This window comes from Struthio camelus, unplaced genomic scaffold, assembly GCF_040807025.1.
Source record: "Struthio camelus isolate bStrCam1 unplaced genomic scaffold, bStrCam1.hap1 HAP1_SCAFFOLD_110, whole genome shotgun sequence".
NCBI classification, from domain to species: Eukaryota; Metazoa; Chordata; class Aves; order Struthioniformes; family Struthionidae; genus Struthio; species Struthio camelus.
The window spans coordinates 38,714-54,526 of record NW_027182627.1 but is presented as its reverse complement, the minus strand read 5'-3'; the positions used below and the strand labels follow the sequence as shown (position 1 = coordinate 54,526).

At 70.6% G+C, this 15,813-nt stretch overlaps 1 protein-coding gene across 2 annotated transcripts; it reads left to right on the top strand.

Annotated features, from left to right (window-relative positions):
* Nucleotides 1–1,119: 1,119 nt before the first annotated feature.
* On the top strand, nt 1,120–15,813 carry RUVBL2 (RuvB like AAA ATPase 2). 2 transcript variants are annotated; one of them, XM_068929257.1, is made up of 15 exons: nt 1,120–1,219; nt 2,248–2,296; nt 2,587–2,642; nt 3,629–3,770; nt 4,405–4,534; nt 4,649–4,715; nt 6,157–6,263; nt 8,091–8,184; nt 8,296–8,419; nt 10,791–10,885; nt 10,972–11,090; nt 11,189–11,308; nt 12,391–12,520; nt 14,642–14,756; nt 15,749–15,813. In XM_068929257.1, the coding sequence occupies exons 1-15, from the start codon at nt 1,208–1,210 to the stop codon at nt 15,772–15,774; spliced, it is 1,386 nt and encodes a 461-aa protein (XP_068785358.1). In that variant the 5' UTR covers nt 1,120–1,207; the 3' UTR covers nt 15,775–15,813. The 2 variants fall into 2 exon arrangements, with proteins under 2 accessions (XP_068785358.1, XP_068785359.1); XM_068929258.1 differs by having other exon boundaries at nt 1,140–1,219; nt 14,657–14,756.

The following is a 15,813-nucleotide window of genomic DNA, read 5'->3' as shown; positions in this document are numbered from 1 at the left end:
CCCCGCCCCTCCCTCCCTCCGGCCCGGCCCTCCCCGACGCTGATTGGCTGCGCCGGCGGGTGATGGACAGGCGGCGGGTTTTTTTTCCCCCCCCCCACGTGCGGGAAGGAGGGGGGGCGCGCCTTAAAGGGGAAACGGCGGCGGGGCGGGTCGAGGTGGGGCCCACCGCGGGGCGGGCGGTGGGGCAGGTTGGGGGGGGGGGCAGGCTGAGTTGTGGGGTAGGCCACGGGGCAGGTTGGGGGGCGGGCGGTGGGGCAGGCTGGGCTATGGGGCAGGCGGGGCTACGAGGTAGGTCATGGGGCAGGTCATGAAGCAGGTCAGGTTATGAGAGAGGTTAGGGGGCAGGTTATGGGGCAGGCTGGGCTATGGGGTGGGCTATGGGGCAGGTCATGGGGCAAGTTATGGGACAGGCTGGGCTGTGGGGTGGGCTATGGGGCAGTTTATGGGGCAGGGCAGGTCATGGGGCAGGTTATGGGGCAGGCTGGGTTATAGGGCAGGCTATGGGGCAGGTTAGGCTGTGGGGCAGGTTATGGGGCAGGCTATGGGTCAGGTTGGGCTATGGGACAGGTCATGGGGCAGGCCAGGTTATGGGGCAGGTTATGGGGCAGGCTATGGGGCACGCTATGGGGCAGGTCGGGTTATGGGACAGGCTATGGGGCAGGCTAGGCTATGGGGTAGCTTATAGGGCAGGTTATGGGTCAGGCTGTGCTGTGGGGCAGGTCATGGGGCAGGTTATGGGGCAGGCCGGGTTATAGGGCAGGCTATGGGGCAGGTTAGGCTGTGGGGCAGGTTATGGGGTAGGTCGGGTTATGGGGCAGGCTATGGGGCAGGCTGGGCTATGGGGTAGCTTATAGGGCAGGTTATGGGGCGGGTTATGGGTCAGGCTGTGCTGTGGGGCAGGTCATGGGGCAGGTTATGGGGCAGGCCGGATTATGGAGTGGGCTATGGGGCAGGCTGAGCTATGGGGTAGGTTATAGCACAGGCTATGGGGCGGGTTATGGGGCAGGTTGGGCTATGGGGCGGGTTATGGGGCAGGCTACGGGGCAGCCCATGGGGCAGCCCCCCCGGCGGGGCTGGAGGACCGCGCACCATCGAGCGGCGCGGCCGGAGCGGTCCCTTTCCCCACTTCCCCTTCCCCCCCCGCGCGTCACTTCCGCCGGGCGAACGCGAGGCGAGCGCGAGCGCGGGAGCGGGAGCGGGCGGCGCCATGGCAACGGCGGTGCGGCCCGGCCCGGCCCGGGGGGCTGAGGGGGGCCCGGGGGGGGGGAGGAATGAGGGGATGGGGGGGTCTGGGGGGCTCGGGGGGGCAGGAGGAGATGGGGGGCCTGGGGGGGCTGGAGGAGATGGGGGGTCCAGGGGGGTCTGGGGGGCTCGGGGGGGGGGCAGGAGGAGATGGGGGGCCTGGGGGGCTGGAGGAGATGGGGGGTCCAGGGGGGTCTGGGGGGCTCGGGGGGGGGCAGGAGGAGATGGGGGGTCCAGGGGGGTCTGGGGGGGCTCAGAGGGGTCTGAGGGGTCCAGGGGGGCAGGAGGGGATGGGGGGTCCAGGGGGGTCTGGGGGGGCTCAGAGGGATCTGAGGGGTCCAGGGGGGCAGGAGGGGATGGGGGGTCCAGGGGGGTCTGGGGGGCTCGGGGGGGGCAGGAGGAGATGGGGGGTCCAGGGGGGTCTGGGGGGCTCGGGGGGGGCAGGAGGAGATGGGGGGTCCAGGGGGGTCTGGGGGGCTCAGAGGGGTCTGAGGGGTCCAGGGGGACAGGAGGGGATGGGGGGCCCGGGGGGGGTCTGGAGGAGATGGGGGGTCTGGGGGGCTCAGGGGGTTCTGGGGGGCAGGAGGGGATGGGGGGGTCTGGGGGGGCTCAGAGGGGTCTGGGGGGCTCGGGGGGGCAGGAAGAGATGGGGGCTCTGGGGGGCCTGGGGGGGCTGGAGGAGATGGGGGGTCCAGGGGGGTCTGGGGGGCTCAGGGGGTTCTGAGGGGGCAGGAGGGGATGGGGGTCTGGAGGAGATAGGGGGTCTGGGGGGGTCTGGGGAGGCAGGAGGGGATGGGGGGCTGGAAGAAATGGAGGGGTCTGGGGGGGCTCAGGGGGGTCTGAGGGGGGCAGGAGGGGAGGGGGGATCTGGGGGGCTCGGGGGGGGCTGAGGGGATACGAGGGACCATGGAGGGGGGCAGCAAGGGATTGGGGGGGGTCTGGGGGCAGATCCGGGGGGGGAGATCTGGGGTTGGGGGGGGTTCTGACCCCCCCCGACCCCCCCAGACGACGAAGGTGCCCGAGGTGCGGGATGTGACGCGGATCGAGCGCATCGGTGAGCGCCGGGGGGGGGGGCAAATCCCCGGGGAGGGGGCAAATCCCCACGTGGCGGGGGCAAAAGCCCCCCCGGGGGGGTCAAAACGCTGCTATGGGGGGGGGGAAACCCGAGCCTTGAAGACGGGTAAATACCCCTATGGGGGGGGGATCTCCCTGGGAGGGGCAGAAATCACAGCGTGGGGGGAAATCCCTACTGTGAGGGGGAGCAAATCCTTGGGGGGGGGGCAGACCCCCACCCGGGGGGAGGGGTCCGGGCCTCCCCCAAATCCCCACCCCCCCACCCCACAGGCGCCCACTCCCACATCCGCGGCCTGGGCCTGGACGACGCGCTGGAGCCCCGGCAGGTACCGGGGGAGGGGTCTGGGGGGGGTGTCCAGGGATTTGGGGTGTTGGGGGGGGCTCTAGGGGTTTGGGGGGGGCTCGGGGGAGCCTTGGGTGGGTTTTGGGGGTCCCTGGGGGTCTTAGAGGTGCCGGGGCGGGGCTCTGGGGGTCTTAGGGGGGGCAGGAGGATCCTGGGGTGGTTTGGGGAGGCTTTTGGGGGGGGGCCTGGACTGGTTTTGGGGGGTCTCCGGCGGTCGTGGGTGGGCCCTGAGGGTCCTGGGGGGCCCTGGGATGGTTTGGGGGGGTCTTAGAGGGAGCCAGGTGTGGTTTTAGGGGGTCCCTGGGGGTTTTGGGGGGGGCTCAGGGGGGTCCTGGACACTTCTAGGGGGTCCCTGGATGCTTTGGAGGGGGGTTGGGGGGGTCCTGGGGTGCTTTTGGGGGGGTCCCTGGGTGCCTTGGGGGGTGGGGGGGGTCCTGAGGTGCTTTTGGGGGGGTCCCTGGGTGCCTTGGGGGGGTCCTGGGGTGCTTTTGGGGGCTCCCTGGGGGTCTGGGGGGAGCCTGGGGTGGGTTTGGGGAGGTTTTAGAGCAACTTGGGGGTGCAGGGGGGCATTTTAGGGGGCCCTGGGGTGGATGTGGGGGGTCCTGGGGGGATTTTGGGGGTCCCCACCCCCCCCAGCTCTCACAGGCCACGATGGGGCAGCGGGCGGCGTGCCGCGGGGGGTGGTTTTGGGGTGTTTTGGGGGTCAGAGAGGTTCTGGGGGGGTCCCGGGTGGATTTGGGGGGGGGTTTTGGGGGGTGGTCGGCGCTCCCACGACCCTCCACCCCCCCGGACCCCCCCCCAAAGGTGTCACAGGGCATGGTGGGGCAGCTGGCGGCGCGCCGGGGGGTGGTTTTGGGGTGTTTTGGGGGTCAGGGAGGTTCTGGGGGGGTCCCGGGTGGATTTGGGGGGGGTTTTGGGGGGTGGTCGGCGCTCCCACGACCCCCCACCCCCCCGGACCCCCCCCCAAAGGTGTCGCAGGGCATGGTGGGGCAGCTGGCGGCGCGCCGGGCGGCCGGCGTCATCCTGGAGATGATCAAGGAGGGGAAGATCGCGGGCCGAGCCGTGCTCATCGCCGGGCAGCCCGGCACCGGCAAGACCGCCATCGCCATGGGTAGGGCCCGCACACGCGTGTGCGCCGCGCCGACACGCGTGTGCCCCGCGCCGGCACGCCTGCGCGCTGTCCGGAGGCGCCCGAGCGCCCCGCCGTGCCCTACGGGGCCGCACACGCGCGCGTCGGCCCCTTCACGCGCGTGTCGGCCCTTGCACACGCATGTGCGCCGCGCTGACACGCGTGCCCGCCCCCTTGCCCGCACGGCGCAGGCGCTGGGCCCCGCCGCTGGCTGTCCCCGTGGGGGCGCCGCGTGCTCGCCCACGCGTGTCGGCCCCCCCCGCGGGTGTTTTCGTCCCCCCCGCACACGCGTGTGCGCGGCGCTGACACGCGTGTCTCAACCCCCCCACGCAGGCGCTCGGCCCTGCCGCCGCGGGGACGCTACGGGCCACCACACGCGTGTTCATCCCACCACAAGCATTTCCACCCACCCCCCCCTGCACACGCGTGTCCACCCCCCCCGCACACGCGTGTGCGCGGCGCTGACACACGTGCCCGCCCCCCTGCCCGCCCGCCGCGGGCGCTGGGCCCCGCCGCCGCGTGCCCTCCCACGCGTGCCGCTCCCGGGTGCGCGTGCCCGCCCCCGCACACGCGTGGGCGCTGGGCTGACACGCGTGTCCGCCCCCCCCCCCCGCAGGCATGGCGCAGGCGCTGGGCCCCGACACCCCCTTCACGGCCATCGCGGGCAGCGAGATCTTCTCGCTGGAGATGAGCCGCACCGAGGCCCTCACCCAGGCCTTCCGGCGCTCCATCGGCGTCCGCATCAAGTGAGGACGCCGGGGCCCCTCGGGGACGCCGGGGCCCCTCGGGGACGCCTGGGCCCCGTCCCCCGCCCCACCCCGGGGCCGGCGGCGGCCCCCGCTCAGCTCTCGGCCCCGCAGGGAGGAGACGGAGATCATCGAGGGCGAAGTGGTGGAGATCCAGATCGACCGGCCGGCCACCGGCACCGTGAGCGGGGACGCGGGGGGGGGGACACGGGGACAGGGAGGTGGCCGGGGGAGACATGGAGGTAGTTGGGGGGGACACGGGGACATGGAGGTGGTTGGGGGGGACATGGGGACATGGAGGTGGCCGGGGGGGACACGGGGACACGGGGGTGGTTGGGGGGGACATGGAGGTGGTTGGGGGGGACGCGGGGACATGGAGGTAGCCGGGGGGACATGGAGGACGCAGAGGTGGCCGGGGGGGACATGGAGGTGGTGGGGGGGACATGGAGGTGGTTGGGGGGGACACGAGGACATGGAGGTGGTTGGGGGGGACATGGGGACATGGAGGTGGCCGGGGGGGACACGGGGACACGGGGGTGGTTGGGGGGGACATGGAGGTGGTTGGGGGGGACGCGGGGACATGGAGGTAGCCGGGGGGACATGGAGGATGCAGAGGTGGCCGGGGGGGACATGGAGGTGGTGGTGGGGACATGGAGGTGGTTGGGGGGGACACGGGGACATGGAGGTAGCTGGGGGGACATGGAGGACACAGAGGTGGCCGGGGGGGACATGGAGGTGGTTGGGGGGGACATGGAGGTGGTTGGGGGGGACGCGGGGTCATGGAGGTGGCCGGCGTGGACACAGGGACATGGAGGTGGCTAGGGGGGACATGGAGGTAGTTGGGGGGGACATGGGGACATGGAGGTGGCCGGGGGGGACACAGAGGTGGTTGGGAGGCACACGGAGGTGGTTGGGGGGGACATGGGGACATGGAGGTAGACGGGGGGGGACACGGAGACATGGAGGTGGCTGGGGGGACGTGGAGGACGCAGAGGTGGCTAGGGGGGACATGGAGGTGGCCGGGGGGGACATGGAGGTGGTTGGGGGCGACACGGAGGTGGTTGGGGGGACACAGGGACATGGAGGTGGCCAGGGGGGACATGGAGGTAGTTGGGGGGGACACGGGGACATGGAGGTGGACAGGGGGGACATGGAGTTGGTTGGGGGGAACATGGAGGTAGCTGGGGGGTCACAGAGGTGGTGGTGGGGACATGGAGGACGCAGAGGTGACCAGGGCAGACACGGAGGTGGCAGGGGGGACACGGGGACGTGGAGGTGGCCGAGGGGGACACGGAGGTGGCTGAGAGGACATGGGGACACGGAGGTGGCAGGGGGGACACAGGGATGTGGAGGTGGCAGGGGGGACACGGGGACACGGAGGTGGCTGGGGGGGACATGGGGACACGGAGGTGGCTGAGAGGACATGGGGACGTGGAGGTGGCAGGGGGGACACAGGGACACGGAGGTGACCAGAGGAACACAGAGACACGGAGGTGGCACGGGGGACGCGGAGGTGGCAGGAGGCAACGTGCGGGTGGCTGAGGGAACACGGGGACGCGGAGGTGGCAGGGGCGCGGGGACACGTGGCGGGGGGCGCGGCAGCGCGGTGGCCGTCCCCGCAGGGCGCCAAGGTGGGGAAGCTGACGCTGAAGACGACGGAGATGGAGACCATCTACGACCTGGGCACCAAGATGATCGAGTCGCTGACGCGCGAGAAGGTCCAGGCGGGGTGAGTGGCGCCGGGGACGCCCCGACGGGGCTGGGGACACCCCGACACGGGGCTGGGGACACCCCGGCGCAGCCGGGGACACCGACACGGGGCTGGGGACCCCGAGTCGAGTTGCTGACCCGTGAGAAGGTGCAGGAGGGGTGAGTGGCGCCGGGGACACCCCGACACGGGGGATACACCGATCCGGGGCTGGGGACACCCCGATCCGGGGCTAGGGACACCCTGACGTGGGGCTAGGGACACCGCGATGCAGCTGGCGACGCCCTGATACAGGACTGGGGACACCCTGACACGGGGCTGAGGACACCGAAACAGGCTGGGGACACCTTGACGACGCAGTCAGGGACCCCCTGACACAGGGCTGGGGACACCCCAACAGGGCCAGGGACACCCTGATGTGGCTGGAGACACCCCAACAGAGCCAGGGACACCCTGACACAGGGCTGGGGACACCCCAACACGGCCAGGGACACCCTGACACAGAGCTGGGGACACCCTGACACGGTTAGGGACACCCTGACACAGGGCTGGGGACACCCCAACAGGGCCAGGGACACCCTGACATGGTTAGGGACACCCTGACACAGAGCTGGGGACACCCCAACAGGGCCAGGGACACCCTGACACAGAGCTGGGGACACCCTGACACAGGGTTGGGTCACTGTAATAGGAGGGGCTCACCCCAAAACCAGCTGGAGGACCCCAAAACAGGGCTAGGGACACCCGAAAACAGGCTGGGGACACCTTGAAACAGGTGCGGGACCCCAAAATGGGGGCCTGGAATGAGGAACGGGACCCCAAAATGGGGAAAGGAATGCCAAAATGGGGTGAGGGGACCCCAAACTGGGGAACGGGACCCCGAAACAGGGCAGGAGAGTAGCAAAGTGGAGTAAAGGGGACCCAAAATGGGGAAGGGACCCCCATTTGGGGTGGGGGGATCGCAAAACAGGGTGAGGGGACCCCAAAATGGGGCGAGGGGACCCTAAACCGGGGAACGGGACCCCGAAACAGGGCAGGAGAGTGCCAAAGTGGAGTAAAGGGGACCCAAAATGGGGAAGGGACCCCCAAAACGGGGTGGGGGGACCCCAAAATGGGGAAAGGGACCCTGAAACAGGGCAGGAGAATACCAAAGTGGAGTAAAGGGGACCCAAAATGGGGAAAGGACCCCCAAAATGGGGTGAGGGGACCCCAAAATGGGGAAAGGGACCCTGAAACAGGGCAGGAGAATACCAAAGTGGAGTAAAGGGGACCCAAAATGGGGAAAGGACCCCCAAAATGGGGTGAGGGGACCCCAAAATGGGGAAAGGGACCCCAAAACAGGGCAGGAGAGTACCAAAGTGGAGTAAAGGGGACCCAAAATGGGGAAGGGACCCCCAAAACGGGGTGGGGTGATCCCAAAACAGGGTGAGGGACTCCAAAATGGGGCGAGGGGACCCCAAAATGGGGCGAGGGGACCCCAAACTGGGGCGAGGGGACCCCGAAACAGGGCAGGAGAGTGCCAAAGTGGAGTAAAGGGGACCCAAAATGGGGAAAGGACCCCCAAAACGGGGTGGGGGGATCCCAAAACAGGGCGAGGGGACCCCAAACTGGGGAATGAGACCCCAAAACAGGGCAGGAGAGTACCAAAGTGGAGTAAAGGGGACCCAAAGCGGGGAAACGACCCCCAAAACGGGATGGGGCAACCCCGAAACGGGGAAAAAAAGCCCCGAAACGGGGAAAAAAAGCCCCGAAACGGGGTGCGGGCCACCCCAAAACGGGGGCGGCGTGTGGGGTGGGGGTCGCGAGCGGCCCCCCCCACCGCCGCCAGCGCCCCCGGCCCGGCCGCAGGGACGTCATCACCATCGACAAGGCCACGGGCAAGATCACCAAGCTGGGCCGCTCCTTCACCCGGGCGCGCGACTACGACGCCATGGGCTCCCAGGTGGGCGCCGGCGGGCGGGTTTCGGGGCGGATCGGGCCGCTTTCGGGGCGCCTCGGGTTGACCCGGTGGCGTTTTCGTGTGTGTGTGTGTGTGTCCCCCCCCTCCCCGCAGACCAAGTTCGTGCAGTGCCCCGACGGCGAGCTGCAGAAGCGCAAGGAGGTGGTGCACACCGTCTCGCTGCACGAGATCGACGTCATCAACAGCCGCACGCAGGGCTTCCTCGCCCTGTTCTCCGGTACCGTCCCCCTCCGTACCCCGCGACTGCCTCCGGTACATCCGGACTGCCCTCGGTACCCCCCGACTGCCTCCGGTACCCCCCGACTGCTCCCTGCCCAGCCCAAAGCTTGCTCACGTTGTTCTTAGGTACACCCGATCACCCCTGATACCCGACTGCCCCCTGGTACCCCCTGACTGTCCCTCGGTACCCCCCGACTGCCTCCGGTACCCCCCGACTGCTCCCTGCCCAGCCCAAAGCTTGGGCTCACGTTGTTCTTAGGTACACCCGATCACCCCTGGTACCCCCCGACTGCTCCCTGCCCAGCCCAAAGCTTGCTCATGTTGTTCTTAGGTACACCCGATCACCCCTGATACCCCCTGACTGCCCCCTGGTACCCCCTGACTGTCCCCCAGTACCCCCCGACTGCCTCCGGTACCCCCCGACTGCTCCCTGCCCAGCCCAAAGCTTGGGCTCACGTTGTTCTTAGGTACACCCAATCACCCCTGGTACCCCCCGACTGCTCCCTGCCCAGCCCAAAGCTTGCTCATGTTGTTCTTAGGTACACCCGATCACCCCTGATACCCCCTGACTGCCCCCCGGTACCCCCGGAGTGCCTCCCATACCCCCCGACTGTCTCCAGTATCCCCCAACTGCTCCCTGCCCAGCCCAAAGCTTCCTCATGTTGTTCTTAGGTACACCCAAACACCCCTGATACCCCCCGAATGCCCCCTGGTACCCCCCAACTGCTTCCAGTACCCCCCAACTTCTCCCTGCCCAGCCCAAAGCTTGTTCACATTGTTCTTAGGTACACCCGATCACCCCTGATACCCCCCGACTGCCCCCCGGTACCCCCGGAGTGCCTCCCATACCCCCCGACTGTCTCCAGTACCCCCCAACTGTTCCCTGCCCAGCCCAAAGCTTCCTCACGTTGTCCTTAGGTACACCCAACCACCCCTAATACCCCCAACCACCCCCGGTACACCCCAACTGCCCCCAGTACCCCCCTAATCGCTCCTAGTATCCCCAAACTGCCCCCAGTACCCCCTAACTGACTTCTGGTACCACCTGACACCCCCCAACTGCTCCCTGCTGAGCCCGGGGCTTCCTCGCGCTGTTCTGAGGTACCCCCGACTGCCCCCCGGTACCCCCGAACTGCCCTGGTACCCCCAAACTGCCCCTGATGCCCCCCAAGTGCTCCCTGCCCAGCCCAGGGCTTCCTCGCGCCGTCCTCGGATACCCCCCAACGGCCCCTGGGACCCCCAACTGCCCCCGATACCACCTAACTGCCCCCAGCCCCCCCAACTGCCCCCCAGCACCCCCTACACCTTGCTGGTTCTCCTCTCAAGTACCCCATCCCCCCCATAACTGCCCTCGGCCCCCCACAATCGCCCCCTGCTGCCCCCAAGCACCCCCCGGCCCCCCATAACTGCCCCCGGCTGCTCTCTAGGTGCCTCCTGGCCCCCCATAACTGCCCCCAGCCCTCCATGATCGCCCCCAGCTGCCCGCTAAGTGCCTCCATCCCCCCAGATGCCCCCTAAGTACCTCCATCCCCCCGTAACTGCCCCCCGCTGCCCCCTAAGTACTCCTGGCTGCCCCATAAGTGCCTCCATCCCCCCAGATGCCCCCTAGGTACCCCCATAACTGCCCCCAAGTGCCTCCATCCCCCCGTAACTGCCCCCCGCTGCCCCCTAAGTACTCCTGGCTGCCCCTTAAGTGCCTCCATCCCCCCATAGCTGCCCCCTAAGCGCCCCCTGGCCCCCACAACCGCCCCCCACTGCTCCCAAAGTGCCCCCCATCCCCCCATAACTGCCCCTAAGTACCCCCGGCTGCCCCCTAAGCACCCCCTGGCCCCCACAACTGCCCCCCACTGCTCCCAAAGTGCCCTCCATCCCCCCATAACTGCCCCTAAGTGCCCCTGGCTGCCCCCTAAGTACCCCTGGCTGCCCCTTAAGTGCCTCCATTCCCCCCATAGCTGCCCCCAGCTGCCCCCTAAGCGCCCCCTGGCCCTCACAACTGCCCCCCACTGCTCCCAAAGTGCCCTCCATCCCCCCATAACTGCCCCTAAGTACCCCCGGCTGCCCCCTAAGCACCTCCTGGCCCCCACAACTGCCCCCCACTGCTCCCAAAGTGCCCTCTATCCCCCGATAACTGCCCCTAAGTGCCCCTGGCTGCCCCCTAAGTACCCCTGGCCCCCACAACTGCCCCCCACTGCTCCCAAAGTGCCCTCCATCCCCCCATAACTGCCCCTAAGTGCCCCTGGCTGCCCCCTAAGTACCCCTGGCTGCCCCTTAAGTGCCTCCATCCCCCCATAGCTGCCCCCTAAGCGCCCCCCGGCCCCCACAACGGCCCCCGGCCGTCCCCACAACGGCCCCCCCCCCCCCCCCCGCAGGCGACACGGGCGAGATCAAGACGGAGGTGCGGGAGCAGATCAACGCCAAAGTGGCCGAGTGGCGGGAGGAAGGCAAAGCCGAGGTCATCCCGGGGGTGAGCGGGGACGCGGGGCGGGGGGGGGGGACGCGGCGGGGGGCCCCCCCCCCCCAGCCCCCCTCCCCAACCGCCCCGCCGCCCAGGTGCTCTTCATCGACGAGGTGCACATGCTGGACATCGAGTGCTTCTCCTTCCTCAACCGGGCGCTGGAGAGCGACATGGCGCCCGTCCTCATCATGGCCACCAACCGCGGCATCACCCGGTGAGGCCGGGGGGGGCGCCCCGGGCAGGGTGGGGGGGTTGTGAGACCCCCCCCCCCCGCCTTGACCCTTCTGTGTTGTCCCCCCAACCCCCCTTCAGGATTCGGGGTACCAACTACCAGAGCCCCCACGGGCTGCCCATCGACCTGCTCGACCGGCTCCTCATCATCTCCACGGCGCCCTACAGCGACAAGGAGACCAAGCAGATCCTCAAGATCCGGTGGGGACCCCTCCCCACGGCGCCCCCCGCCCCCCACTGCGCCCCCGCACTGCACTGCCTGCCCCCCACCGTGCTGTCTGCCCACCCCGGGCCCCCCCGGCACCTCGCGGTGTCGCGTGGCGCCTGCTCGAGGTCCCCCCGTGACCCACGGCAGCCCCCTGGGGTCCCGCCAGGGCTCCCGGGGTCCCATGGGACCCCCCCAGCGGCTCCCTGACGTCCCGCTGTGACCTACAGCACCCCTGGGTCCTGCTGTGCCCCACAGCAGTCACCTCTGGGCACCCCATGGCACCCCACAGCACCCCCCCGGGCCCCCCTGCACCCCACAGCCCCCATAGGCACCCTGGGCACCCTACAGCTCCTGTACGCACTCTGAGACACCCCATAGGCACCCCATAGGCACCCCATAGGCACCCCACACTAGCTTCTGTACCCTACAGCCCCCCCCAGAGTCCTCCCTGCACCCCATGGTCCCCATAGGTACGCTGGGCATCCCACAAACACCTTGGGCACCCCGCAACACCCCATGGCAGCCCATGACACCCTGAGCACCCCATAACACCCCCTCAACACCCTGAGCACCCCATGGCTCCCATAGACACCCTGGGCAGCCCATGGCACCCCATGATACCCTCAGCACCCCACAGCACCCCACGACACCCTGAGCACCCCACAACACCCTGAGCACCCCATGGCTCCCCACGACACCCTGGGCACCCCATGGCACCCCACGACACCCTGAGCACCCCACAGCCCCCATAGACACCCTGAGCACCCCACAACACCCTGAGCACCCCATGGCTCCCCACGACACCCTGGGCACCCAACAGCACCCCACAACACCCTGAGCACCCCACAGCCCCCACAGACACCCTGAGCACCCCACAACACCCTGAGCACCCCACAGCCCCCATGGACACCCTGAGCACCTCACAACACCCTGAGCACCCCATGGCTCCCCACGACACCCCGAGCACCCCACGGCACCCATAGACACCTGGGGCACCCAACAGCACCCTCCCCCGACCCCAGCAGCACCCCGTAGCCCCCACCCGCCGAGCCCCCTGGGTGCCCCCCACCCGCAGGTGCGAGGAGGAGGACGTGGAGATGACGGAAGACGCCTACTCGGTGCTGACCCGCATCGGGCTGGAGACGTCGCTGCGCTACGCCATCCAGCTCATCACCGCCGCCAGCCTGGTGGCCCGCAAGCGCAAGGTGCGCCGGACGCCTGGGCCCCGCCGCCACCGGGCTCCCGGCGGTGGCTGCCCGGACGCCTGGGCCCCGCCTCGGTCCCTCCTGGGGGAGCGGAGGCTCAAACACCGGGGTGCTGGGGGGTGGTGTAGTGGGTGCCCGGATGCCTGGGTCCCTCCTGGGTCCCTCCTGGGGGGTGCAGGCCCGGACACTGGGGTCCCAGGGGTGACGCGGTGGGTGCCTAGATGCCTGGGTCCCTCCTGGGGTGGTGCAGTCCCAGACACTGGGGTGCTGGGGGTGACGCGGCGGGTGTCCGGACGCCTGGGTCCCTCCGGGGGGGGGGGGGGGGGGTGGAGGCCTGGACACCAGGGTCCCGAGGGTGGCGTGGTGGGTGCCCGGACGCCAGGGTCCCTCCTGGGGTGGTGCAGTCCCAGACACTGGGGTGCTGGGGGTGACGCGGCGGGTGCCTGGACGCCTGGGTCCCCCCTGGGGGCTCTCTGGACACCTGGGTCCCTCCTGGGGGGGGTGGAGGCCCAGACACTGGGGTCGCAGGGGTGGCGTGGCGGGCGCCCGGCCGCCGGGGTCCCTCCTGGGGGGTGCAGGGCTGGACACCGGGGTCCCGGGGGCGGCGTGGTGGGTGCCTGGATACTGGGGTCCCTCCTGGGGGGTGCAGGGCTGGACACCGGGGTCCCGGGGGCGGCGTGGTGGGTGCCTGGATACTGGGGTCCCTCCTGGGGGGTGCAGGGCTGGACACCGGGGTCCCGGGGGCGGCGTGGTGGGTGCCTGGATACTGGGGTCCCTCCTGGGAGGTGCAGGGCTGGACACCGGGGTCCCGGGGGCGGCGTGGCGGGCGCCCGGCCGCCGGGGTCCCTCCTGGGGGGTGCAGGGCTGGACACCGGGGTCCCGGGGGCGGCGTGGCGGGCGCCCGGCCGCCGGGGTCCCTCCTGGGGGGTGCAGGGCTGGACACCGGGGTCCCGGGGGCGGCGTGGCGGGCGCCCGGATGCCGGGGTCCCTCCTGGGGGGTGCAGGGCTGGACACCGGGGTCCCGGGGGCGGCGTGGCGGGCGCCCGGATGCCGGGGTCCCTCCTGGGGGGTGCAGGGCTGGACACCGGGGTCCCGGGGGCGGCGTGGCGGGCGCCCGGCCGCCGGGGTCCCTCCTGGGGGGTGCAGGGCTGGACACCGGGGTCCCGGGGGCGGCGTGGCGGGCGCCCGGATGCCGGGGTCCCTCCTGGGGGGTGCAGGGCTGGACACCGGGGTCCCGGGGGCGGCGTGGCGGGCGCCCGGATGCCGGGGTCCCTCCTGGGGGGTGCAGGGCTGGACACCGGGGTCCCGGGGGCGGCGTGGCGGGTGCCCGGCCGCCGGGGTCCCTCCTGGGGGGTGCAGGGCTGGACACCGGGGTCCCGGGGGCGGCGTGGTGGGTGCCTGGATACTGGGGTCCCTCCTGGGGGGTGCAGGGCTGGACACCGGGGTCCCAGGGGTGGCGTGGCGGGCGCCCGGCCGCCGGGGTCCCTCCTGGGGGGTGCAGGGCTGGACACCGGGGTCCCGGGGGCGGCGTGGCGGGTGCCCGGATGCCGGGGTCCCTCCTGGGGGGTGCAGGGCTGGACACCGGGGTCCCGGGGGCGGCGTGGCGGGCGCCTGGATACTGGGGTCCCTCCTGGGGGGTGCAGGGCTGGACACCGGGGTCCCGGGGGCGGCGTGGCGGGCGCCTGGCCGCCGGGGTCCCTCCTGGGAGGTGCAGGGCTGGACACCGGGGTCCCGGGGGCGGCGTGGCGGGCGCCCGGATGCCGGGGTCCCTCCTGGGGGGTGCAGGGCTGGACACCGGGGTCCCGGGGGCGGCGTGGCGGGCGCCTGGCCGCCGGGGTCCCTCCTGGGAGGTGCAGGGCTGGACACCGGGGTCCCGGGGGCGGCGTGGCGGGCGCCCGGATGCCGGGGTCCCTCCTGGGGGTGCAGGGCTGGACACCGGGGTCCCGGGGGCGGCGTGGCGGGCGCCCGGCCGCCGGGGTCCCTCCTGGGGGGTGCAGGGCTGGACACCGGGGTCCCGGGGGCGGCGTGGCGGGCGCCCGGCCGCCGGGGTCCCTCCTGGGGGCGGGGGCGGGCGCCCGGACGCCGGGGCCCGCCGGCCGCCGGGGCTCACGGGGGCGGCAGGGGGCGGAGGTGCAGGTGGAGGACATCAAGCGGGTTTACTCGCTCTTCCTGGACGAGTCGCGCTCGACGCAGTACATGAAGGAGTACCAGGAGGCGTTCCTCTTCAACGAGCTCAGTGAGCGGGGGACACGCGGGGGGGGGACGCGGGGGGGGACGCGAGGGGACACGGGATGTGGGGGGCGTGGAGGGACACGGAGGATGGGAGGGGAAACAGGGACATGGGGATACGAGCGGACGTGGAGGGACGTGGGGGGACATGGGGGACGCGAGGGGACATGGGGGACACGGACGTGGGGGGACGCGAAGGGACACAGAGGATGTGGGGGGACATGGGGAGCGTGGAGGACATTGGGGGGCGTGGAGGGACGTGGGGGGACATGGACAGAGAGGACGTTGGACATGGAGGGACGTGGGGGACACGAGGGGACGTGGGGAGCATGGAGGACATTGGGGGCCATGGGGGGGCCATGGAGGGACATAGGGGGACATGAGGGGACATGGAACACGTGGGACATGGGGGGACATGGGGGGACATAGGGGACAGGAAGGACATTGGGGGACATTGGGGGCCATGGGAGGACATAGGGGACAGGAAGGACATTGGGGGACACAGGGGACATTGGGGGCCATGGGGGGGACATGGAGGGACATAGGGGGACATGAGGGGACATGGAACACATGGGACATGGGGGACAATGGGGGGACATAGGGGACAGGAAGGACATTGGGGGACACGGGGGGACACAGGGGACATTGGGGGCCATGGGGGGGACATGGAGGGACATAAGGGACAGGAAGGACATTGGGGGACACGGGACATGGGGGGACACAGGGGGACATGGAGCACATTGGGGACATGGGGGGACATGGGGGGACAGGAAGGACATTGGGGGACACGGGGGGACACAGGGGACATTGGGGGCCATGGGGGGACATTGGGGGACACGGGACATGGGGGGACACGGGGGGACATGGAGCACATTGGGGGCCATGGGGGGATATGGGGGGACAGGAAGGACATTGGGGGACACAGGGGGACATGGAGGACATTGGGGGACACGGGGGGGGGGACACGGAGGCCCTCACCGCCCCCCCGCCCCCTTGCAGAAGGCGAGAGCATGGAGACGCCGTGACCCCCCCGGCCGGGAATAAACCGTGTTTTCCAAAGAGGA

What these genes read in the sequence shown, in the direction of transcription:
- RUVBL2 (XM_068929257.1), top strand. An exon ending in CAAGACCGCCATCGCCATGG is followed by an intron (nt 3,771 to 4,404) that starts GTAGGGCCCGCA and finishes CCCCCCCCGCAG; the next exon opens with GCATGGCGCAGGCGCTGGGC. An exon ending in AAGCCGAGGTCATCCCGGGG is followed by an intron (nt 10,886 to 10,971) that starts GTGAGCGGGGAC and finishes CCCGCCGCCCAG; the next exon opens with GTGCTCTTCATCGACGAGGT.